Genomic DNA, 26,774 nt, shown 5'->3' with positions numbered 1-26,774 from the left:
ATTCCCTAGACTGTCTGGCCAAGCAGGTCTCTCTGCAGAACACCATAGCTGGAATGGGCTTTTCTCACAAATCCCTTATAGAGTATATATTGTGTTGTTGGCATTTATGAATGTGTACAATGCAGTTTTCCATAATATGTTGTATAGTATGACATGAAGTATTACATCTTGGACAGATCTGTGATGTGGTTATCCAGCCTCCTCTGGTAACTTTGAAGGGCTGGATGGGGGTTGTGTTCACAGCCTGGCCAGCTGTCCTCTGTCCTCTTGAGGGAGAGATGATTCAGAGGGATGGATATCAGTGGGTCTGGTATGCAACAATGTATTGTCTTTGTTTTGCATGGTTTGGCTGGTAGGTGTAGATGATTGAGCATCTGGCTGCTTGCATAGTTTCTTTGTTACTCTCTACTCATGGTGCCTGCAAAATCATGATGGGTGCTTGTTACAAAGGAAGAGCATACTGACACACTATTCACAATTCTGGCACAGAACTGTGTTCCTGTCATTTTTGTATGATGTTCTGTTGGGAGAACATCGGGCCCCCAAATGTAGGTGTCCTACAGGGGCAGCCACAGTGTTTCCTGTTACTACTCTCAGTGCTTCTACATTAAGTTTGATTTACTAATTGTTAGGAACCATACTGTGGAGCCTTACACACTGTTAATAAATGGTTTTTAGTCTGTTTCCCATAGTCTGTGCTAGAGATGCCTTTTTTTTTTTTTTTTTTTTTCCCCTCCCCAGTCAGGTCCTCGATATGTGGGCTGAATACCATATGAATAGCAAATGTTAGACCAAGAATTTTAGGGTTCCTTTTCAATGGAAGGAGGGTTTGGCCATTTGGTTCCAATATTCTTTTTTATAGTTGTCCAGAGACCAGTTTTACTATCAATTTCTGGAGTGATGCCACTACTCTGCCATTTCCAATCCAATTCTCCAGTTTATTGAACTATGCCCGAGTATTTTATGTTGCCATTTTGTATTTAGTCCTGGATTATCACGGTTAAGTCACCTGCACACAAGAGAACATGGATGTTTAGTTCTAGTTCATTAAAAGATCAAACAGCAACAGTGAAAACATTACACTTTGAAGGACTCCATTGTATATCTTTTTTATCCGAGATGTAGTTTTGGATTATCCCACTTTTTGTCACTGTTGTCTCAATAATCTTATTCAATAGTATGTGGGGACCTTGTCAAAAGTCAAAAGCATTCTTTATATCTAGAGCATCCATAATTGTCTTTCCTGAATCTTCTAGTACTTGTTCTGTGATGTTCGATAACAGAGCACTGGTACAGTGCCCTTGAAACCATTTTGATTGTGGGAGGTAGGCATTCAATTGATTCTTGATGCAACCCACCTTTCTGTGGATGATACGGAGGTCCTGTGGTGGTTTGGCTTCAAGATTGATATTATGTGAGCTCTCTTCAAGATGTCGTGTTTAGCCAGTAGTTGAAAATATCTGTTAAGGCTCCCATGGCAAATATTGTAAGAGCTTAGATAAATGGGAAAAACAAACGAGTGTTGGATAGGTGTGGTATGGATGAAGGGTGGTGGATGCAATAATGGGGAAGTGGCCTTTTGGTATATAGATACATATATATTATGTCACATGTAGTACAAGATTGAGTCAAACTATAGATATGGGAAGTAACTAAATGTCTTGAAATGAGAAGCATCACAAGAAATAAATATTTGTGAATGAACACAGAAAATACTGTATGAAGGGATGATTGATTCCATGACACTATGGGGGCTGAGGCTTGGAATTTAAGGAAAGCAGATGCTTAATGTGTCTAAGACAAAACATTTATGACATATACGTATAATGATGGTTAGAGTGAGAAATGAAAAAATGAGATAAAAAGTGGCGGTGGAAGGAAATTTGACAGACAGGGTTGGTCAAAGAGTACCGATGGTTTGGGCTTTAGGGAGAGTGGGAGGGAGTGAGAGAGAAGAAGAGAGAGGTGTTTGTGTGTGGTGCAAGGCAGATGTGGATGGAGTAATTTTAGGAAGATCGTGACTGCGATGGATACATTGGGTGATGGGGGTCTTGGGTAAAAGGGGCATGTCTGTTGGGCAAGGTATTGGCATTTGAACAAAGAGTGGATGTGAATGGATGAGAAATTGATGCAACCTGGTTTTTTTTTTTTTTTTTTTTTTTTTTCGTTCAGTAAATTTCTGCATGGATAAAGGGGAGTGTTGTCATGCAATAAAGCAAGCCAGCTTCAGCTGTCGGGCCTTGCTGTGGAGGTGCTGATCTTGCTGCATTGCTTTAGACCTGCACAGTGGGATGGGAGCAGTTACCTTCATTCACATGAAACTCGTATAATAGGGAAAACACATGGGTGTTGGATGGTGAAGGATGTGTGCATGTGTGTTTGTGTATGCAAGTGCATACACATTGAGTTTCACAAAGTACACAACCTGGAGTCCCACAGTGGTTGGCAACAGTCCTCTAAACCTCCCATAGATCTCTATAGGAAGACACTTTGGATCCCTTTCTGTGCAGTATTAGTGTGGGCCTACCTATTTCTCTGTCATTGCCTCAAAATAGTAAGAAGTGAGCAGTCACCAGCTTCCCATGCATGAAAAGGTGCAAGAAATACAGTTGAAGTTAATACAGATCTTGGGCTAGTCTGGAGAAAACTGGGGTTGATGAAATTTGAAAATGGCAGTTTTGCTGTCCATCTTGTAGGACCACCACAAGCAGGTACTCATCACTGGTACATACCTAGGGCTGTGGGCAAGAAGAAGAATGACCCATAATCCAGGAGCCATGAAAAGAGGAAGGGAGTGGAGTATATGGGGATGAAATGGGTGGGAGTGGGTTTATGCCTTTGACTTTGACTACCTCTCTTGTAAGGGGGAAAAAGACCTTGGTATATGTATATCTATATACACACACAAAGCATATCACAAATCTCCCCCATCTGGTGGCTAGGACTTGCTCCTTACAGGACCTTATGTGGAATTTAATGAACCATAACCTTGGTTCAACTGGCTCATGGCTTTTGTGTGAAGGTGTTTCTTTACTGGTAAGGACCTACATAAAGATTTAATAGGGTTGAAGTAGGTACATGCATTTTGATTTGGCTACTTAACTTATGAGGGGAAAAAGACTCAGGTACATAGATTGGAATGGGTTAAAGTGATGGGGGCTGAGGTGACAGCAGTTCAGTTCCTGCTGTGAGCAAGTTGGACCAAGTGCATGGTTCATTAAATTCCACACTTTGAAGTCCTCTGTAAGGGGCTAGTTCTAGCCTCCTGATGAGTGTGATACACATACACACACACACATTAGTTAGAGAAACTTTCAACTTGTTAAGATCAATGAAAGTAGCCTTTGATTACATGGATGAAGAAACGGTTAACCACTTCCATACGGTGACGCCTACGTAGGCGTCATGAGGAGCAAGTGGGTATGTGATGATGCCGACGTCGGTGTCTTGATTATATTTATTGTAGTCGTACCTACGTAACCTCCATTCTCTCTAAACTGGCTTCATCATATTTTCTATGGTTATCAAAATTCACGGGTGAAAAAGAACGAACGGTTGAGCACCGACTTTATTTTTTATAATGCGATTATTATGATGCAACATCGCACGTCGAGCAGCTAATGCTGCCAGACGTGCGATGTGCCCCGGAGTGAAGAGGTTAAGAAAATACTAGTTACACTGATAAGACCAAAATTGGAATATGCTGCAACACTATGGTCACCTAGTTAAAAAAAAATATAAAGAAACTAGAAAGAATTCAAAGAGCAACAACAAAGATGGTGCCAACTCTCTCCAATTTGACATACGAACAAAGATTGGATAAACTAAATTTACCAACCCTGGAACAAAGAGAAAGAGTTGATTTGCTAACCATCTACAGAATTATGAAAAGGATGGAAATCCTTGATGGAGATGACTTACTAAAGTGGGACAGAAGAAAAACAAGAGGACACAAGAAGAAACTTAAGAAGGGCAGCTACAGAAGAAATCTGAAAAAAGAATAGTTCCCCACACAGAGTGATAGATATCTGGAACAAACTGAATGAGGAAACAGTGAGTGTTAAAACTATACATGCAGAAAGATACAAAAACGGGTCACTACAAGCATAGCTCTCTTCCTGTAAAATACAACTAGGTAAATACACACACACACACTCCGAAATAGACCGAGACTCATTACAGAGTGATCTGAACAGTCTCTGGGTAGAGCAAGAAATGGGAAGTAGAATTCAACATCAAGAAATACAGTACAGTAAAACTCCTTTTATCCGACCTTTGAACATCCGACTTTTTTCTTCAGTGTCCCAAGTCAGATAAAAGTAAGAGTTTGTCCAAACATCTGACTGTCGAGCGATTGTTTAGTTATTGCTATTGCCGCTACAGACTCATGTCGTCTGTTATTTTCGTGAGCATTTCAGTGTTTGTTTACGTTTGGCCTTTGGTGGTTATTTCTCCTCAACTCTGCTGTGTTTATTATGCTTTATTGTATCGTAAATAAATAAAAATGTCTCAAACCAAAAATAATTTTTTTTTTTTTTTTTTTTAAATGTACCTCCAAACATCCAATCTAGGGGAGGTCCCACCAAAGTCGGATAAAAGGAATTTTACTATATAATCGAATTTGAGAAAAGCAAGAACAGACTATTAGGACAGTATAAAATTGACAAAAAAGTAAAAAGTAAATTCTGAAAGGGACCTATGAGTAATCATCACCAAAGACATGTTGCCAGATAAACATATAAACAAAATAGTCGGAGAAACATACAATTTGTTGAGATCCATAAAGGTGGCCTTTAAATACCTGGATAAAATGATTAAGAAAATGTTACAAACACTGATAAGGCCAAAACTGGAATATGCAGCGCTGATATGGTCACCCAATACAAAAAGGAATACAAGAAAATTAGAATACAAAGAACAACAACAAAGATGGCCCCAACACTTTCAAACCTGACATATGAACAATGACTGGCCGAACTGGAATTGCCGACCCTGGAACAAAGAAGAGAGCGAGGGGACATACTAACCGTCTACAGAATTATGAAAGGAAATGAGCACCTTAAGAGGGAGGACTTAATAAAGAGGGACACAGGAATAACAAGACATGCAATGAAACTCAAAAACAACAACTACAGAAGAGACCTGAAAAAGAACAGCTTCCTACAAAGAGTGATAGACATATGGAACAAATTGGACAAAAAAATTGTGTATGCAAACACATACAAGAATTTAAGAACAAACTTGATCTTGCAAGATACAAAAGCGGGTCGCTACGAGCATACCTCTCTTCCCGTAAAATACAACTAGGTAAACACACACACACGTATACAAACATGCATATTTGACTCTGCTTAGTATCACCCACTCCCTACCTCTGAGACCAGGATAGTGCCTCCTTACAGAAGACCTTTAGAAGAAGGTAATTTCATGGAGTGTCCCCTTACTAAGTACTCGCTTGCTTGGCAGGATTTGAACTGTCTCCTATCCTCATCTATGCTCTAACTCACTTGGCCAGTAAGAATGATATGGATATGCACACATCTATTCTATATACCGATGGCTTCTCACTCTATAGAATGACAATACACTACTGCATGCCGACCTTGACATCCCTCTGAATCCTCTCTCCCCCAAGAGAACAGAGTCCACTTGGCCAGGCTGCAATCCAGCCCTTCTAAATTGCCGGGGGCAAATAGATGAAGGCATTGTGAATATCTGTCCAGGATGTAACACTTCACTCATACTATTCAACACATTGTGGACGACTGCATTCTACACAACTATGGCTGCCAACAAAACACATCCAAAAGGGGAAACCCTGTTCCAGCCATGGCATTCCTCAGGGGGTCAGGACAACTTGGCCAGAGCCCCCCTTATCAGGCAAGCAGCCAGCCAATGCATGCACCCATCCTCACCCATTCCCCTCCCAAATGCTTCCCTTTTCTCTTAGACCCTTGTGTATTCCATCCATTACCCAGGTCAGAGGTAATGCAACAAGATGTATGCAAATATATATCATATATATACATAAAAAATAATAATCCTGATGAAGTGTTTCCTACATCAGTTGTACTTGTTTTCCTATACCTATTGAAAAAGAAATTATCATCTCTCATCCTGTGCTACAATACTCACACCACTCATACAAATTGTATGTGCATCGCTGGTTGAGTGGGCGAGTGGAAAAGAATGTGAAGGAAAAGGAGAAGGTGAGGAGGAGGAGGAGGACAGGAGAAAGAGAAGTTAGAAAGGAAGGGAGAAGTAAAGATTCATAATTTTATGCCAAAATAATTCTTTCTACATAATTTTGTGTTAGAATATGTGTAGGTCCACTAAAAAGACACTTCAAAAGGATACGAAATCAAAGCCATAAATGTTCTTTAATCTGCAAAAGTCTTATTCACTACAGTATTTACACAATTTTTTTTTTTGTTCAAATTATCATTCTAGTACTGCACAATATCAGCAGAGAACCAGCACACTGTGACAACATTGGACTAAGTAACTGTGCAGTCAGCTGGGTTGAGAATAATGGTTTCCATGGGGAAATTACATCACACCTGTGCTGCTCAACATTAAACACAAACTAGAGTCAAAGCTTGTACAAATATGGAGTGTCAATTTCTGCTGCTGCCTAAATAAAACTGGTCATTGCATAAATACAATTTGTGTTTACTTCATTATGACATGGAAGAAGATCTTTGCAGATGCAGACAAAATATAACATTTGGTCAAGTTTAAAGACAAAACAAAGGAAACCTTATCACTTAATTATCACAGTAAATGCCTCATTTAAGACACCTTGAGACATAGGAGTAATGTGGCAAACGTTTCAGCATTCCAACCAGGAACCAGGTTAATTTACTTGAAATGCTCAAAGTTCCAGCACTGAGCCATTGGCACCACTGCTGCTACATATGGGCATGCCAAGATATTGACTCACGGAAACTGAAGCAATGGCGGGGGGCCTTGCCACTTTTCTTAAACACTACCATTTTTGGCAGCTTCCTTCTCTAGTGCATCAAGCTCTTGATAGCGGTGGAACATCATCTTCTTGACGCATTCCTTGTAGCTGTCACCCACCACACTATAGGTACTGCCCTGCATTCCTAACCCAGCTGTGGCCACCCGCCGCTCTGTCTCGATGATGGAGGTGCGGCCCTGGTTGGCTTTGCCCAGGCCCTGTCCATCACTCCAGCCCATCTTCTTAAGGAGTTTGTTGCCAATGTTGTCGCTGCCTATCCCCTTCTTGGTGGGCTCCTCATAGGTGGTGGACGAGGCTTCCTCCCTTGCCGCCATGTACTTCTCCTGACAGGGACAACGACCACATTATGCTGCACCCTATAGCACATTGCACCCCTCGATGATGCCACACACAGACCCAGCTACATCACTATGGCAGCAGCTTCCACCCTCCATCATCATGAACTACATCACTATGCCAGCTAGCACCAGTGTCTCTGCATTACCTTGAGTCTATTGGGGGGAGGAACTTCAGGCTCTCCATACTTCTGCCTTCTTTCCTTAGCACGGTCACGGTACTGCAAGCCTGCTAGGTTGGGGCCCTCCTTCGACTTACGCATTCCCTCCAGATTCTTCTTATGCAAATCTGATAATTGTACATGTCTGAAATAGTAAATGCATATCATATTAGGTTAACCATACTGTGAATAACGAACAATCATCTCTACTATCGAACAGAGAAGAAAAAAAAAAAAAAAAGTGGAGATTTGTGAATGGATAGGAAATTGAAAAACAGCCATTAGGGGCTTCTTCCTGTATAAATTATTTTGTAGATATAAAGGGAAGATTGCCATGTAATGATGTAGTGAGGGGAACCAACTTGAGCTGTTGGCCCCTGATCTGAAGGTGATGTGTTATGCTGCATTGCTTCTGACATGAGCAGTGAGCAGGATACAAAGAAAACCTGTCAACCACAATGAGCTAAGACAGAAGGAACAAATAGTTGTTGGATGGGTCAAGGGTGGGTGTTATCTTGACTAAGCCACCCCTTATAAAGGAGAAAGATCCTTTGGATGTATACATACTGTCACATCCTCAGCATAAATAAAATCCTGTGGTTGTAGTGTTATGCCATTGCATGAATAAAGTATCCAATTTGTATTTTTAATGCACACCTTGCATGAATATGGTGTGTTGTATATCATTAATGGTGTTATTGTCACTTGTTAAACAATTTTTTTTTACATATGTTATAAAGTAAACCATTGCACAATACTTGTCTGTTGGGGCACACTTAGAAGATGCTCTGACAAATGATACCAAGGTCAGATAATGTTATATAACTTGGCGTGAAAGTACGTTCTCCTTTCCCATTGGTTGAAGGTGGCTGAACTACCTTGTTTAGGTATGTATCAATATCTAGGAAAAGTAATCACCTTTTCCCAGGCTATATAAGGCTGGGCAGAGAGCAACTATAGACAGATACAGAGAGACAAAGAAAACTGAAAGCAGAGAGAAGACAAGAAAAGAAACAGAAGCCAATGGTTCATCCGAACCTACATATTATTTTTTCTATATTCATCAATTATGATTTCACTAAACAAGTCCTTTGGACCTCTGTGATTGCACTACACAATTTTCAAGTACTGAACCCATGAACTGGCAATCTCCACACGAAGTGCAAGCTTGAATTTTTTTCCAAATTATTTCAGACATCTAAAGTTAAGTACGAATCTACATAAGCTCTCTCCTTTTTCTCCACTACGAAACACCAACATATCTATGTTTCCACACTACCAGATTTCCCTACCAAAGTTATCGAGCACCAGTCTCACCTCAAACAACTGTTCAAGTACTCATTCATGCAACATAAATGTATTTAGATTTTCATATAAATTGATGTACATTGCTATACGTTTTTTCTTCTTCCTCTTCTCCTTCTTTACCTAGTTGTATTATACAGGAAGGGAGCTACGCTCGTGGTGGCCCGTCTTTGTATAAAAAAAAATCTTAAAATCTTTAATAGTATTTGCACACACTGTTTCTTAAACACTGTTATTTATGATATCACTATGTGGGAAGCTATTTTATTTTTTTTATTTATTTATCTAATTGAACTAAGTTGAACTAAGGGCATGGTTCGTTAAATTCCACGCTACAAAGTCCTCTGTAAAGGGCATCGTCCTAGCCTTCTGATAGGGGGGAGTTTGTGACGGTAAACCATATCATCATATAATTTTTTTCTTTCTTTTTTCAGATCTCTTCTATAGTTATCCTTTTTGAGTTTCTTTTCATGACCTTGTTTTTCCATTGTCATTTTTTAGTAAATCATTCCCATCAAGGATTTCCATTCCTTTCATGATTCTATAGTCAGTAGATCACCTTTACTCTTCTCTGCTCCAATGTTGGTAGTTCCAATTTGGATAATCTTTGTTTGTATGTTAATTTGGAAAGAGCTGGTGCCAACTTTGTCGTTGCTCTCTGTATTATTTCTAATTTATATTCTTTTTAGTACTGGGTGTCCATAGTGTAGCTGCATATTCTAGTTTTGATCTAATCAATGTAACTAATATCATTTCTTCATCCAAATAGTCAAATGCCAAGGTCTCTTTCCGGGTTAATTTTTTCGATTTCTTCTTCACCAAGGATATAATTTTTTTTAAATTCTGTTTTTACTTTTTCCAAACTCCATTATACTACATTTCTTGATATTGAAGTTCACTTCTCACTTTTGAGTCCATTTCCAGATTTTGTCCAGGACTGATTGTAATGAATCACAGTCTTCCTCTGGTCTTGCTTTAGTATTTTTGCGTTATCTGGGAAGAAATTCATATAACTCCTTCATCCATATCATTTATATATATGGCAAACATGATTGGAGCCAGTACCAACTCCTGTGGGACACCACTTATCATTTCTTCCCACTTCGAGTATTTGTCTCTAATTACTACACCTCATTTTTCTCCCAGTCAGGAAGTCCTCCATCCATTCTAATAATTTACCTCCGATGCCACCTATTGATTCTATTTTTCTAGTTAATTTCTTGCGTGGTATCTTATCAAATGCTTCTTGTAGGTCTAGATAGGCACAGTCTGCCCATCATCCCTCATTTGTATTATATCTATTAGTCTCGAACAGAAGCAGATCAGGTTTGTTGTATATGATCTTCCTTGTCTAAATCCAAATTGATTTGGGTTCAGTATAGTTTTTTCTTCCAGGTGTTTAACCCATCTACTTTTGATCACTTTTTCACAAATTTTTGCTACTGTGCTTGTTAGGGAGACAGGTCTGTAGTTAGTTGGATTTTCCTTGTTTCCTCTTTTATATATTGGTACAATATTTGCATTTTTCCAGTTTTGTGGTACCTTTCCTTCTTTGAGCGAGCATTTGATTATATTGTACATTTTATCTGTTAACTCCTCTACACATTCTTTCAGTATCCAATTTGGAATTCCATCTGGACCATGCGATTTCCTGACATCAATGTTTTTTATTTGGTTCATTTGATTATATTGTACATTTCATCTTATCTCCTCTACGCATTCTTTCAGTATCCAATTTGGAATTCCATCTGGACCATGCGATTTCCCGACATCATTGTTTTTTATTTGGTTGCTGATTTCCTTCTTTGTTACAGTTATTTCCTTCATGGGGGGGTTGTCTCTATTCCCTCAGTTAGGCCAGTTCTCAATTGTGAATACCGATTTGAAATGATTGCTCATAATTTCTGTCATTTCTTGTTCCTCTGTATATTCATGACTTCTTTGGCACATTTTTTATTTCTTGTTTGTTTTCTAGTTTACTATTCACATATCTGTAAAATAGTTTAGGTTGTTCCTTGCTTTTTTCTATTATTTCTTTTTTCTTCTCTGTGTATTTTTACACAATCGTTTCTTAGTTTGATGTACGTTTGCCATTTGCTTGTTTCCCCCGCCCCCATTTGTTCCAGGCTTTGTCTCTATCCTTAGCTTCACTACATTATTTGTTGTACCAGTTCTTTATGTATGCTCTTTCTTACTTTTGTGGTACATATTTGTTCATACCCTCATTATAAATTTGTTTTAGAATATTCCATTTCTCTTCCATCCTTATTTCTTCCTTTAGGAATTTTTCCCAGTTTGCATTATGAAAGAATTTTTCAAGATTTTCAAAATTCATTTTGTTGTACATTGGTCTTCCTATTCTAGGTTTCTCTTTTCTTCTTAGGTCTATTTGCTCATTTAATTTGAATTATATTAATACATGGTCACTCTTTCCTATTGGTGTTTTGTAATCTATTCTGTCTACAATTTCAGGTTCCGATGTATTAACCCGACTTAGGTAAAGTGGGGTCAGACCCCATGCTTTTTTGTTTTTTACTTTTAATATAGTACTAATATATTACAAATAGATATGTTCTCCCATATACCTTCTTGACAAGTGGAGTAGTTTAAGGGGGTGATAGGGTCATTCCTGAATCTTGCTCTATATAAGCTTTATAGAGCTTTTGGGCCTGTCAGACCCTACTTTACCTTAGGTGTGGGTAGCGTGGGGTTTGTCAGACCCCACTTTACCCAAGTTTTTTTTTTTATGGCATATAAATGTTTTATCATTTAAACTTATAGGTAAATAATGATTTCTTCTATTTTTATCATTTTTTTTATGACTGATAAGCTGAATTTCATTTAGCTTTGTTTTAATTTTGTTTTCGATGGTGATGGTATTATTTGAATGCATTGTAATTGTGTTGACTGGGGAATCATAGTTTCATGTTCATTATCATTTCATTTTTTTTTCTGTTTGTCGTTATTCCAGGTAAATGTTTCGTTGTTTGATTTAATTTTCATTGTCGTTTAATGAACTGAATAATGGAAAAGACATCATTTCAAGTGATGACAAAGGATATTTATAGTTAGTACCGAGATGATGTTTCTTTCTTGGTGTATATATATTTTTTGTATTTTCCAGGCAATAATTATCAGATAGAAAAAACTGTATTCAGAGACATACAATAATGTCAGGCACAGGTGATGATATGGTAATGTGTGACTAGTGATGAAAGTGAGATTGATGAAGTCAGCAATACCTTATTTTTCATAATTTTTTTGTAATATTCATTTAAAAATATTTCTAACAATTATAGTCACTTTCAAGCATGTAAATGAAAGGAGATAAGTTAAAGTACCTATGTTTTGATTTCTATGTCACTAAACGCAGGGGAAGAATTTTTTTGTATTTAACCCCTTCCATACGGTGCCGCCTACGTAGGCGGCATGAGAAGCAAGTGGATACGCGAGGCTGCCATATCGGCGTCTTGATTAAATTTATTGTGGTTGCCCCTGCATAATGACATACTCTCTAAACTGTCTTCATCACATTTTCTATGGTTATCAAAATTCACGGGTGAAAGAGAGAACGATCGATATAAGCGGTGACTATTTTTTATGATGCGAGTATTATTACGAAACATCATACGTCTGGCAGCTAATGCTGCCCGCAAGATTTTGGCCCATAGCGAAGTGGTTAAGGCCTGTCAAAGTCAAAATAATTACCTCAGATTTTTTCAGATTTTTTTTTTTTTTTTTTTAACATTTATTATTCATTTGTTGTGGCTCTGTTTTTCCTTAAAAATAGTTGGGACATTGGTCTCTACAAAACGATTATGACCAACCACTTCACGTTTCCTGTTTTCAGTCAAGTACCCTCTAAATTCAGCAATACCTTATTTTTCACAATTTTTTCTGTAATTTCCATTAAAAAATATTTCTACCAATTATAGTCACTTTCAAGCATGGAAATGGAAGAAATTGATTATCATTATTATCTTTTTTTTTTCCCTTTCTTTTGGGGTCTGTCAGTCCCCGCTTTACCTGAGGTGTTTCCCCAAAAAAGCTTTACCTGAGCGGGGTTAAATCCCGTCTCGAAGGTTCATTATTTCTATATCTGGTATTCTCCTCTATCCACTGAGTCATTGTGTATTCAATGGTCATATCGAGTAGCATGCTGCCCCATATGTCTTCTCCAACCCTTACCGTCATTTCTTCCCAACATATTTCTCAAGTTAAAATCACCCATAATTACTGTATTTCCTTTCTTTCAGTAAACCAGTCAGTTCTTACATTATATCTCCCAACAATTTGGAATGATTGTGTTCTGTTCAGGACTGTGTTTTAGGGGGTACATACACAACTACAAATATTCTATTTTTATGTGGTTGCTTTCTACTTTTATCATAATTGATTCTACATTGTTTTTTCCTTCTGTTAACTTTGTCACATTTAAGTCTTTCCTGGTCAGAAATAGTACTCCCCTCCTTGTTTTTCCTTTCTATTCTTCATCCAACAGTTGTATAGACCTTGTCCCACAGTAATTGGAGCTAGATTATCTTTTAATTTAGTTTCTACTATTCCCATTATGTCCATTTTTTCTATGTCAGCATAGCCTAATTTTAATTTTTTCTTGTCTTTTTCTATTTTGTTTCCTTTTTCCTGATATACCATTTTCTCAGCCACAGGTCCAGCACATAAAAAAAGAAGAAAAAAAGTCGGGTTTTTTTTCTTTTTCATCTGCTTCATTTCTAAGATACTTTTCTTTTTCTTTATCACTCATTTCTTTTTTTATCAATACATTTTTGTGTTGTTCACTGCTTGCTAATTTTGCTGTTCTAAATAGTACTTTCTCTGCAGTCATTTGTGATCTAAGTTTTACTTTTCATGGCCTATATTGTTTTTCTTTAGAGTATCTACCTATTCTATAAATTTCTTTGACTTCTTAATCTAAAGTTTGACCCTCCTCTTGAATCTCAGAATTTCTTTAGCAATCTCTTTTTCTTCTTTTTCTCTCTGATACTTAGGAACATGATACTTTTCTTTAATACCACATATTACAATGCATCTTTTTTTGTCCACTGTATCCCTAACCAAATTACCTTTCTCCTTAATCACTTGGATTACCATTTCCTTGGAATTCTCCATGACCTGCTGTTCCACTATTTCTAAAAAATATAATTCTTGACTTTCCTGTTTCACTCTCCACTGTTTCTTTATTTCTTGGAAGTCATTTTCTTTGATCTTTTCTTCCACTTTCTCAGTCACTGCCCGTATTTGATCCTTCATCCGTTTCTTTGATGCCTCATTCCTATTCATATCTTCATTTTTCAATCTTTTATTTTCTCCCTTTATCCTATTCAGTTCCATTTTTAACTCATCTATTTCCCTGTTATTTTCTTCATTGGCCTTTCTTAATAGGGCTACTTCTTTGTATATACTTTTGCATTCACTTTTACATACATACATATACCAAGGCTTTTTCCCCCTTACAAGGGAGGTAGCCAAAAAGAGAAAGGCATAAAAACACTCCCACCCATTTCATCCCTAAATACACTCCACACCCCTCCCACCCTCCCTCTCATCTGAGCACCTCCTGGATGACGGGTCATCCCTGCACCCTGCACTTTTAAGTTCAATTATTTCATCTATTAATTCATTGATTTCCCTATTTCTTATTATATTTTTAAACCTAGGTTCTCTTTCCTTACATACCCCTGTATGCATATTGCTATTGTCCCTGTTAAATCCCAAGAAGACATTTCTATCAAACTTTAAGTATGTCTTTGGGGCCTCATTCAAGCAAGCTTTATTTTTCTTTTTGTACAACTCCAAGTACATACATACATATACCAAGGCTTTTTCCCCCTTACAAAGGAGGTAGCCAAGAAGGGAAAGGCATAAAATCATTTCCACCCATTCCATCCCTGAATACACTCCTCACCCCTCCACCCTCCCTCTTATCTGAGCACTTCCTGGATGACAGGTCATCCCTGCACCTTGTCCACTGCCCTGGGTCAGAAGCAGTGTCACAAGACACAGCACATCCACAGCAAGGCCGCTTCATTAAATCGGCGACCCCCCCTCTCCGTCCCCCCATTGCATAAAAGGAGAAGACGGGGAGAAATCCCTTCGGGCTGCGTCAACTTTTGCTCACACATACTACCTCACCCCCAATCCCCGCCCCCATTCCACCTCATGCAATCACAACATCATCCATATACAACCAATTTCCATTCACCCCTGTCTTCTGTCCTCTCCCGTCCTTCCTCAAAAGACATTCCCCTCTTCACAAAAGCCCCCATCACCCCATCCATCCACCTCATCCTAGGACGTCCCCTCATGTTCACTCCCTCCACATCTGCCTTCCATACCTCTTTTACTAGTCTTTCTTCACTCATTCTTTCCATGTGTCCAAACCATCCTAATATTCTTTCATCAACCCTATCTCACAGCTCCTTTTCCACCCCTGTTCTCCTCCTCACCTCCTCATTTCTCACTCTATCTAGCCTAGTAACCCCCATCATACTTCTCAGACACCTCATCTCAAACACAAACTCCTTCTCTCTTCTTCTCTTATGTTCCATGTTTCTGCTCCATACAGTGCTGTTGGCAAAATCACTCCTTCATACAGTCTCCTCTTAGCATCCATTCCCAAATGTCTATTCCTCATTACACTTTTTAATCCACCAAGGCATTTATTCGCTTTTCTCAATCTACATTCTACCTCCACCTTTTCCTGCCACATTTGCACCCAAGTATCTAAAACTATCCAGTTGCTCTCCCTTAATGCTCACTTCCAGTCTACTGCCATTTTCACCCCTTGTACATCTCATCACCTTACTTTTACCACATTTATCTTTAGCTTTCTTCTATCACATAGTCTCCCAAACTCTGCCACCAACTTCTTCAATCCCTCCTCCGATCCTGCCACATGAGCAGTGTCGTCCACAAACAACAGCTGGCTCACCTCCCACTTTTCTCCATTTTCTTTAACCATCTCCAATCCCTGACCCACTACCCTTGCATTTACCTCTCGCACCACCCCATCCATATATAAGTTGAACAGCCAGGGTGACATAACACATCCTTGACGAAGTCCCACCTTTACCTCGAACCACTCACTCTCTCCATTTCCAATCCTGACACAAGCTCTTCTACTCTCATAAAAACTCTGGACAGCTCCTAGAAGCTTTCCTCCTATCCCGTATATCTGCAGAACCTCCCACAGTGCCTGTCTACCCTATCATAAGCCTTTTCCAGATCCATAAAAACCAAAAAACCATCCTTCCCCTTTCCTATAGCTTTCTCACATATCTGTCTTACCACAAAAATCTGATCCACACAACCTCTACCTGTCCTAAATCCACACTGTTCCTCACCAATTACTCCTTCTGTTCCTCTCCTAATCCTCTCAATCAAGATCCTCACATAAGCCTTCCCAACTACACTTAACAAGCTAATTCCTCTGAAACTACTACATTCACACTTTTCCCTTGTAATTAGGAACTATACAGGCACTCCTCCAGTCCTCCGGCAAACATTTAAATAACCTCACCAACCAGTCCACCATCACTGTACCTCCCTTTTTCAGACATTCTGCATGGCATCCATCCAGACCAGGTGCCTTACCTGCTTTCATCATCTTAACAACTGCCTTCACCTCATCCTTCCTTATTTCTCCTCCATTCTCCTCACTCATCACTCTCATTTTCTTCGCATTTCCCACTGCAGCTATCTTTCCTTCCCTATCCTCCTTCACATTTAGCAACTCCCTAAAATATTCTGCCCATCTTCCCCTTACCTTCTCTTCCAAGTGGAGACTCAATTATACTTATGCTAGACATCTTTTTGTAGGTTCTTTTCCCTTAAATACTTCGTTTTTCTTACATTGTCACTTATCATGAATAAAAGAATAAATGAATAAAGATACAAAGACTATATTGTTGGCCACAATGTAACTCCCTTCCTGTTTTATGTAAACAACCAGGCGGGAGTTGGTTGGTTCTAAAATATTTCATCGGCAAATCACTAAATAGCAGTCTGGAGCATATTCTTGAGACGACCTTCGATCGCTGCTCGTGTGCTTAATCAAGGTGTGCAAAATTGGTGTGTGGAACAAGGAGGACAGGAGGAAATAGAAGGGAAGGTAGCGAGTGGTGGGATGAGGAAGCAAAGAAGGTTGTAGAAGAGAACAAGCAAACATTCACAGAATGGTTACAAAATAGAACGAGAGAATCATATGAGATGTGAAAAGAAAAGTAAAGCATAAAATAAAAGAGGCAAAGAGGAGAGCAGATGAGAAATGGGGTACAAATACGACAAATTTTTTAAATAAAAAGATGTTTTGGAAAAAAATTAAGAGGAAAAGGTGAATCAAGTAGAAAAGAAAATGTAGAAGATGCAGATGGAAAGATGATAATGAAAGACTGCAGTAAGAGGAAAATGGGCAGAGTATTTTAGGGAGTTGCTAAATGTGAAGGAAGATAGGGAGGGAAAGTAGTTGCAGTGGGAAATGCTAAGAAAATGAAAGTGATGAATGAGGAAAATGGAGGAGACATATGGAAAGATGAGGTGAAAGCAGTTATCAAAATGAGAGCAGGTAAGGCACCTGGAATGGGTGGGTGTCATGCAGTGTCTCAAAAAGGGAGGTATGGTGATGGTGGATTGGCTGGAGAGTTTATTTAATGTTTGACTAAAAGAGAGTAGGGTGGCAGAGGGCTGCCTGTACAGTACCACTTTACAAGGGAATAGGAACAAGTGTGAGTGTATTAGTTTCAGAGGGATCAGTTTGTTAACCACTTTGATAAGATGATGCCCACATAGGTGTCATGAGGTACGAGTAGGTCCACAAGGATACTGGCATCAGCATCTTGATTATATATTTTTTGTATTTGTACACGAGTTACCCCAGATTCTGTGAACTGGTTTGACCACATTTTCTGTTTCTTATTACTCAGAGTAAAAGAGAATGAGTAATACAGATGTATACATATATACATATACCAAGGCTTTTTTCCCCCTTACCAGGGGGGTAGCCAAAAAGGACAAGGCACAAAAACATTCCCACCCATTTCATCCCCGAAAACACTCCACACCCCTCCACCCTCCCTCCCATCTTAGCACCTCCTAGATGACGGGTCATCCCTGCACCCTACAGATGTGACTTTATATTTTATAATGCATTAGTATGATGAATTGTACCCTACAGATGAATTGTACCCTACAGATGTGACTTTATATTTTATAATGCATTAGTATGATGAATTGTACATTTGTATGATGAATTGTACATTTGTACCCTACAGATGTGACTTTATATTTTATAATGCATTAGTATGATGAATTGTACATTTCGCAGCCGATGCTGCATGTGAGAATTTGTGTCATATTAAAGTGCTTAACCCCTTCCATACGGTGCCGCACACGTAGGCGTCATGGACTTAGATCTCGGTGGCAGCAGCCAATGCCAGCCGTACGACGTGTCGTAATAATACTCGCATCATAAAATATAGTCACCGCTTATATCGATCGTTCTCTCTTCACCCGTGAATTTTGATAACCATAGAAAATGCGATTACAAAAGAATTAGAAAGAATGTCATTATGGAGGGGCGACTACAATAAATATAATCAAGACGCCGATATGGCAGCCTCGCGAATACACTCGCTCCCCATGACGCCTACATGTGCGGCACCGTATGGAAGGGGTTAAATGTAGTTGGGAAGGCTTATGGGAGGGTTTTGATTTAAAGGATTAGGAGGGGAAGAGAGGGATTGGTGAGAAACAGTGAGGGTTTTGGACAGGTAGGGATTGCATGGATCAGATTTGTGTAGCAAGGCAGATATGCGAGAAAGCTTTAGGAAATGGTAAGGATGTTTTTTGGGCCTTTCAATTTGGAAAAGGTTTATGTAAGGGTGGACAGAAAGACACTGTGGGAGGTACTGTATTTGTTTTTTGGCTACCTCCCTTGTAAGGGGGAAAAAGCAGTTTGTATATGCATGTCCATTTATGTTAAAAAAAAAAAAAAAAAAAAAAAAAACATAAATGAACATGCATATACAAACTGCTTTTTCCCCCTTACAAGATAAGAGGGAGGGTGGAGGGGTGTGGAGTGTATTCAGGGATGGAGTGGGTGGAAATAATTTTATGCTTATGCCTTTTCCTTTTTGGCTACCTCCCTTGTAAGGGGGAAAAAGCCTTGGTATATGTATGTATTTATGTTGTGGCTATTTTACTATTGTACATACATATACTTTTTTAGGTATGTCCCCTTTGGGGCTACAGGTAGCAGGATTCCTAATCCTATCCCCATCCCGTTTTTTGTCATCTCCAACGACTCAAGTGAGAATTGGTGGCAGAATTCTTTTCCCCCACCACAGGGTTAGGCAAAAACAGGAAATGAATATTCAGAGAAATGGTACAGGACCATAACAAAAGGGTGGGTGGACAGCTTAACGGAGGGACAGTCGCAGTGCTGTGTCTTGTGGCACTGCTTTTGACCCAGGGCAGTGGACAAGATGCAGGGATGACTCGTCATCCAGGAGGTGCCAAGATAAGAGGGAGGGAAGAGGGTTGCGGGGAGTAGAGTATGTAGGGAATGGAATAGGTGGGAGTGGTTTCTATGCCTTTGTTTTTTGGCTACCTCCTTTGTAAAGGGGGAAAAAGCCTTTGGTATATGTATTTACCTAGTTGTATTTTACAGGATGAGAGCTATGCTCTTGGTGACCCATTTTCATAACTCTCTGCATCCAGTTCATTCTTAAAATCTTGTATAGTTTTGGTACTCACTGTTTCTCCGTTTAGTTTGTTCCAGACATCAACCACTCTATGTGGGAAGCTATTGTTTTTCAAATCTCTTCTGTAACTGCCCTTCTTTAGCTTTTCGTGTACTCGTTTCTCTTTTCTCCTATTTTAATAAGTTGTCTGTTCAAGAATTTCCATCCCTTTCATAATTCTGTAAATGGTCAACAAATCACCTCTTTCTCTTCTGTTCTAGTGTTGATAGATGTAATTTCTCCAATCTTTGTTCAGATGTCAAATTTCATAGTGTAGGTGCCATTTTTGTCACTGCTCTTTGAATTCTTTCTATTTTTTTTTTTTTTTTTTTTTTTTTTCCCCTTTGTGCTAGGTGCCCATAGTGCTGCAGCATATTCTAGTTTAGGTCTTGTTAGTGCAACCACTATTTTCTTTACCATTTCTTCATCCATGTAGTCGAAGGCCACTTTCATTGATCTTAAGTTAAAAGTCCCTCCAAATAATTCATTGACATGTTTATCAGGTGTCAAGTCACTGGAGATAATCACTCCCAGGTCCCTTTCTGAATCAACGTTTTTTATTTCCTTGTTACCAATTTTATATTGACCCAATAATCTATATTTGCTTTTTCCAAATTCCATTATACTGCATTTCTTAATGTTAAAGTTCACTTCACACCTCTGACTTCATTCCCATATTTTGTCCAGGTCTTCTTGTAGCGATCTGCAATCTTCTTCTGTTCTCTCTTGAGTAAATTAGGCATCATCAGCAAAGAAGTTCATTTAACAATTCACTCCCTCATCCATATCACTTTTATATATGGCAGACATTAAAGGACCCAATACAGAGCCTTGCGGGACACCACTTATCACATCTTCACAGTTCGAATTTTTGTCTCAAAGTACCACTCATTTTTCTCCCATTTAAGAAATCCTTCATCCATTCCAGTAGCTTACCTTGTATTACTCCTATTATTTCAATTTTTCTTATTAACTTTTTATGTGGTACTTTGTCAAAAGCCTTCTGCAAGTCCAAGAAGGTGCAATCTGCCCAACCATCTCTTTCTTGTATTATCTTAATTAATCTCGAGTAAAAGCACATTAAGTTTGTGGTACACGATCTCCCACTTCTAAATCCAAATTGTTTAGGGTTTAATATCTTATTCTCTTCCAATTGTTTGATCCATTTGTTTCTGATAACTTTTTCACATATTTTTGCTACTGTGCTTGTTGTTGTTGTTGTTGTTGTTGTTGTTGTTCCCTAGACTGTCTGTCCGAGCAGTCCCGTCTCCCCAAGGAAGGCCACAGCCGAAACTGGGTTTTCCCACAAATCCTTTATAGAGTGTATGTTGTGTTGTTTGCGTGCATGATTGTGTATAATGCAGTCTTCCATTATGTGTTGTTGTTGTTGTTGTTGTCGTTCCCTAGACTGTCTGTCCGAGCAGTCCCGTCTCCCCAAGGAAGGCCACAGCCGAAACTGGGTTTTCCCACAAATCCTTTATAGAGTGTATGTTGTGTTGTTTGCGTGCATGATTGTGTATAATGCAGTCTTCCATTATGTGTTGTATGGTATGGGGTGAAGTGTTACATCCTGGGCAGCTGTTCACAACACGGTCGTCCAGCCTCTTCTGGTAGCTTAGAAGTGCTGGGTGGTGACCGCATCGCAGTCTGGCCAAGTGGACTCTGTCCTTTCGTGGGAGAGAGGATTCAGAAGGGTGGATATCAGGGGGTCTGGCATGCAGCAGTGTGTTGTCTTTCAGTGTGTTAATGGAGCGGTGAGTGATATGATTATGAATATGTTTCCGGAGGCTGGTATTTGGTGGTTGTGGAGGAAGAGAAGAGAGTATCTGTGCGTAATAAAGGTCTTTGGGTGTAGTTTTAATGTTTCTTGGTGTGTGTGGGTGTTCTGCTATGTAGTGTAGCGGGTGTGATGTGTTTGTGGTGGCTGCAGCAAGTGTTTGTGTGCCTCTCATGTCGAGGCACTGTGCTTGTAAGGGATATCGGTCTGAAGTTTGTAGGATCTTCTTTGTTTCCTCCTTTATATATTGGTACTATGTTTGCATCTTTCCAATCTTGCGGTACCTTTCCTTCTTTGAGTGAAAAGTCTATTATCTTGTATAATTTGTCCGTCAGTTTGTCTATACACTTTCATTATCCAATTTGCAATTCCATCCATTCCATGCGATTTCCTAACATCTAGGTTTTTTTATTTGGTCTCTTATTTCTTTCTGTGTTACCTTTATTTCTTCCATTTTAGAGGGTCTTTCTTGTTTGAGATGAGATGTCTGAGAAGTATGATGGGGGTTACTAAGCTGGAGTGAGAAATGAGGTGAGGAGAACTAGGGTAGTAACAGAGTTGGGAGATAGGGTGGATGAAAGAGTATTGGGATGGTTTGGACACATGGAAATAATGAGTGAAGACTAGTAAAAGAGGTATGAAAGGCAGATGTGGAAGGAGTGAAGATGAGGGGTGACCTAGGACGAGATGGATGGTGGGGTAAAGGTGCTTTGGGGAAGAGGGGAATGTCTGTTGAGGAAGGACAGGAGAGGACAGAAGACAGGCGTGAATGTAGACTGGTTGTATGTGGATGATGATGTTATGCATGAGGTGGAATGGGTGGGGGATGGGGTTGAGGTAGTACATACATACATGTACCAATGGCTTTTTCCCCCTTACACGGGGGTCAGCCAAAGAGAAAAAGGCATAAAAACCACTCCCACCCATTCTATCCCCTACATATTCCACTCCCCTCCACCTTCCTCCCCCCCTCTCCCTCTATTCATATACAAGGGAGAAGGGGACAAGTCTGAGTGTAGTAGTTTCTGAGGGATCAGTTTAAGTGTAGTTGGGAAGGCTTGGGGGGAGGGTTTTGATTGAGAGGATTAGGAGAGGAACAGAATGAGTAATTGGTGAGGAACAGTGTGGGTTTAGGACAGGTAGGGGTTGTATGGAACAGATTTTTGTGGTAAGACAGATGTGTGAGAAAGTTGTAGGAAAAAGTAAGGATGATTTTTAGGACTTTACGGATTTGGAAAAGACTTATGACAGGATAGGCACTGTGGGAAGTACTGCAGATATATGGGATAATAGAAAACCTGTTTTGAGCAGCAAGAGTTTTTATGAGAATAGTAGAGCTTGTATTTACCTAGTTGTATTTTACGGTGGTGACCTTTTTTTTGTATCTCACAAGATCAAGTTTGTTCTTAAATTCTTGTATGGTGTCTGGACACACTATTTTTTTTGTCCAGTTTGTTCCAGATATCTATCACTCTGTGTGGGAAGCTATTATTTTCCAGGTCTCTTCAGTACCTGTCCTTTGAGTTTCTTTGCACGTCTCATTTTTCCTGTCCCACTTTAATAAGTCCTATTTATCTAGGAGTTCCTTGCATTTCATAATCCTATAGATGGCTAGTAGATCCCCTCGTTCTCTTCTTTGTTCCAGGGTCGCCAATTCCAGTTTGGCCAGTCTTTGCTCACATGTCAGGTTTTGAAAGAGTTGGGGCCATCTTTGTCTTTGCTTTTTGTATTCCTTCTAATTTTCTTGTATTCTTTTTTGTACTGGGTGACCATATCATCGCTGTGTATTCCAGTTTTGGTCTTATCATTGTTAGTAATATTTTTATCATTCCTTACCCAGGTAATTAAAAGCAACCTTTATTGATCTCAACAAATTGTATGTTTCTCTATTTTATATGTATATCTGGAGACATGTCTTTAGTGATGATTACTCCCATGTCCTTTTCAGAATTTACTTTTATTTCTTTTTCATCAATTTTATACATACATATACCAAGGCTTTTACCCCCCCCCTTACAAGGGAGGTAGCCAAAAAGGAAAAGGCATAAAAGCATTCCCACCCATTCCATCCCTAATTCACTCCACTCCCTTCCACCCTCCCTCACATCTTAGCACCTCCTGGATGACGGGTCATCCCTGCACCTTGTCCACTGCCCTGGGTCAGAAGCAGTGTCACAAGTCACAGCACATCCACAGCAAGGTCACTTCATTAAATCGGCGACCCCCCCCCTCACCGTCCCCCCATACATAAAAGGAGAAGACTGGGAGAAATCCCTTCAGGCTGCATCAAATTTTGCTCACACATACTCCCTCACCCCTCCTCCATCTCCCCACCCATTCTACCTCATCATCCATATACAACCATTCTCCATTCACCCGTCTTCTGTCCTCTCCCGTCTTTCCTCAAAAGCCCACTTCACCCCATCTATCCATCTCATCCTAGGACGTCCCTTCATGTTTACTCCCTCCACATCTGCCTTCCATACCTCTTTTACTAGTCTTTCTTCATTCATTCTTTCCATGTGTCCAAACCATCCTAATACTCTTTCATCCACCCTATCTCCCAGCTCCCTTTCCACCCCTGTTCTCCTCACCACCTCCTCATTTCTCACTCTATCTAGCCTAGTTACCCCAATCATACTTCAAGACACCTCATCTCAAACACATTCAAACTCCTTCTCTCTTCTATGTTTCTGGTCCATACAGTGCTGTTGGCACAATCACTCCTTCATACAGTCTCCTCTAAGCATCCATTCCCAAATGTCTATTCCTCATTACACTTTTTAATCCACCAAAGCATTTACTCGCTTCTCTCAATCTACATTCTACCTCCACCTCCACTCCACCTTTTCCTGCCACATTTGCACCCAAGTATCTAAAACTATCCACTTCCTCCAGTTGCTCTCCCTTAATGCTCACATCCTTGTACATCTCATCACCTTACTTTTGCCCACATTTATCTTTAGCTTTCTTCTATCACATACTCTCCCAAACTTTGTCACAAACTTCCTCAATCCCTCCTCCGATCCTGCCACATGAGCAGTGTCATCCGCAAACAACAGCTGGCTCACCTCCCACTTTTCTCCACTTTCTTTAACCATCTCTAATCACTGACCCACCACCCTTGCATTTACCTCTCGCACCACCCCATCCATGTATAAGTTGAACAGCCAGGGTGACATAACACATCCCTGATGAAGTCCCACTTTAACCTCGAACCACTCTCTCCATTTCTTATCCTGACACATGCTCTACTACTCTCATAAAAACTCTTGACAGCTCCTAGAAACTTTCCTCCTATCCCATATATCCGCAAAACCTCCCATAGTGCCTTCCTGTCTACCCTATCGTAAGCCTTTTCCAGATCCATAAAAGCCCAAAAAACATCCTTCCCCTTTCCTATAGCTTTCTCACATATCGGTCTTACCAAAAAAATCTGATCTACACAACCTCTACCTGTCGTAAATCCACACTGTTCCTCACCAATTACTCCCTCTGTTCCTCTCCTAATCCTATCAATCAAGATCCTCCCATAAGCCTTCCCAAATACACTTAACAAGCTAATCCCTCTGATTTGATAGTCTATTCTACTCTTGCTTTTCCCAAATTCAATTATACTGCATTTCTTGGTGTTGAATTCCACTTCATTTCTTGCTCCATTCTGAGACTTTGTTCAGATCACTCTGTAATGAGTTTCTTTCAGAACTTATTTTCTTTAACAACTTTGCATCATCCACAAAGAAGTTCATGCAACATTCAATACCTTCATCCACGTCATTTACATATATAGCAAACATTATCGGAGCTAGCACTGACCCCTGTGGGACGCCACTACTTATTTCTTCCCACTTTGATATTTGTCCCAGAACACTACTCTCATTTTTCTTCCATGTAGGAAATCCTCTATCCAATTCAATACTTTTCCATATATGCCTCCTATTGTTTCCAGTTATTTAGCAATTTTCAATGTGGTATCTTATCAAATGCTTTTTGGAAGTCCAGGAAGGCAGTCTGCCCAGCCATCCCTTTCTTGCAATATATCTATCAATCTTGAATAGAAACAGATCAAATTAGTGGAACATGATCTTACCTGTCTGAATCCAAATTGCCTCAGGTTCAGTATATTATTCTCCAGATATTTTCTCCATCTTTGATGATTCTCTCACAAATTTTAATTATTGTACTCGTTTGGGACACCAGTCTATAATTTGTTGGGTCTTCCTTAATTACCCCCTTATATATTGGCACTATATTGGCATTTTCCCAGTCTTCTGATAATTTTCCTTCTTGGAGTGAGCATTTAACTATTCTGTTTATCTTTCCTATTAGTTCATCTATACATTCCTTTAGTATCCAGTTTGCAACTCCATCTGAGCCATGTGACTTATTAACATCAAGCTTTAATTAGAATCAGAAACAAGTGATTTGAGGTAAAGGTAGGGCTTCGTCAGGGATGTGTTATTTTGCCTTGGCTGTTCAATTTATACATGGATAGGGTAGTGCAAGAGGTAAATGCAAGGGTAATGGGCTGGGGATTGGAGATGATTGAAGGAAATGGAAAAAAGTGGGAGATAAGCCAGTTGTTGTTTGCTGATGACTGCAGTTTAGGATCAGAGGAGGTATTGAGGAAGTTAATGACAGAGTTTGGAAAGGTGTACAAAAGAATAAAATTGAAGATAATGTGGGTAAAAGTAAAGTGATGATATGTGCAAGGGGTAAAGTGGCAGCAGACTGTAAGCGAGTATTAAGGGAGAGATTGAGGAAGTGGTTAGTTTTAGATACTTGGGTGCGAATCTGGCGGTAAAGGGAGGAGTGGAGGTAGAATGTAGTCTCAGAGAAGCAAGTATATGCCTAGGAGTATTAAAAAGTTTAGAGAGAAATAGACATTTGGGAATTGATGCTAAGAGGAGATTGTATGGGGCAGAAACATGGAACATAAGAAAGGAAGAGTGGAGTTTTAATGTATTTACCTAGTTGTATTTTATGGGAAGGGACCTATGCTTGTAGTGACCTGCTTTTGTATCTTTCAGCATCCAGTCTGATCTAAAATTCTTGTATAGTTTTTGCACTCACTCTTTCCTCATTCAGTTTGTTCCAGCTATCTATCATACTGTGTGGGAAGCTATTCTTTTTCAGATCTCTTCTGTAACTACCCTTTTTAAGTTTCTTTTCATTGTCCTCTTGTTTTTCTCCTATCCCATTTTAGTAAGTCGTCTCTATCATGGACTTCCATCCCTTTCATAATTCTGTAGATGAGCAGATCTCTTTCTCTTTTTTGTTCCAGGGTTGGTAGTTTGAGTATGTCCAATCTTTGTTCGTATATGTTTGTGATGATGTGCCTGAGAAGCATGATAAGGATAGGCTGATAAGAGTGAGAAACGAGGAGGTGAGGAGAACAGGGGTGGAACTGGAGTTGGGAGATAGGGCTGATGGAGGAGCATGAGGATGGTT

At 39.5% G+C, this 26,774-nt stretch overlaps 1 protein-coding gene across 7 annotated transcripts in view; it reads right to left on the bottom strand.

Moving 5' to 3' along the window:
* Positions 1-6,374: 6,374 nt before the first annotated feature.
* The window catches only part of LOC143027757 (RNA-binding protein 5-like), an 87,798-nt gene continuing 67,398 nt past the window's right edge, over positions 6,375-26,774 (bottom strand). For all 7 annotated transcript variants that reach the window (XM_076189281.1, XM_076189278.1, XM_076189277.1 and 4 more), the window contains 2 exons: positions 7,470-7,626; positions 6,375-7,308 (listed from right to left, as the gene is read on the bottom strand). In XM_076189281.1, the coding sequence (XP_076045396.1) occupies positions 6,982-7,308; positions 7,470-7,626 (484 nt within the window). In that variant the 3' untranslated portion in view covers positions 6,375-6,981. The remainder of the gene's footprint in view (positions 7,309-7,469; positions 7,627-26,774) is intronic.

The sequence above is a fragment of the Oratosquilla oratoria genome, chromosome 8 (genome assembly GCF_046742065.1).
Source record: "Oratosquilla oratoria isolate Oo_2021 chromosome 8, ASM4674206v1, whole genome shotgun sequence".
Classification (NCBI taxonomy): domain Eukaryota; kingdom Metazoa; phylum Arthropoda; class Malacostraca; order Stomatopoda; family Squillidae; genus Oratosquilla; species Oratosquilla oratoria.
This window is presented reverse-complemented; position numbering and strand designations above follow the sequence as displayed.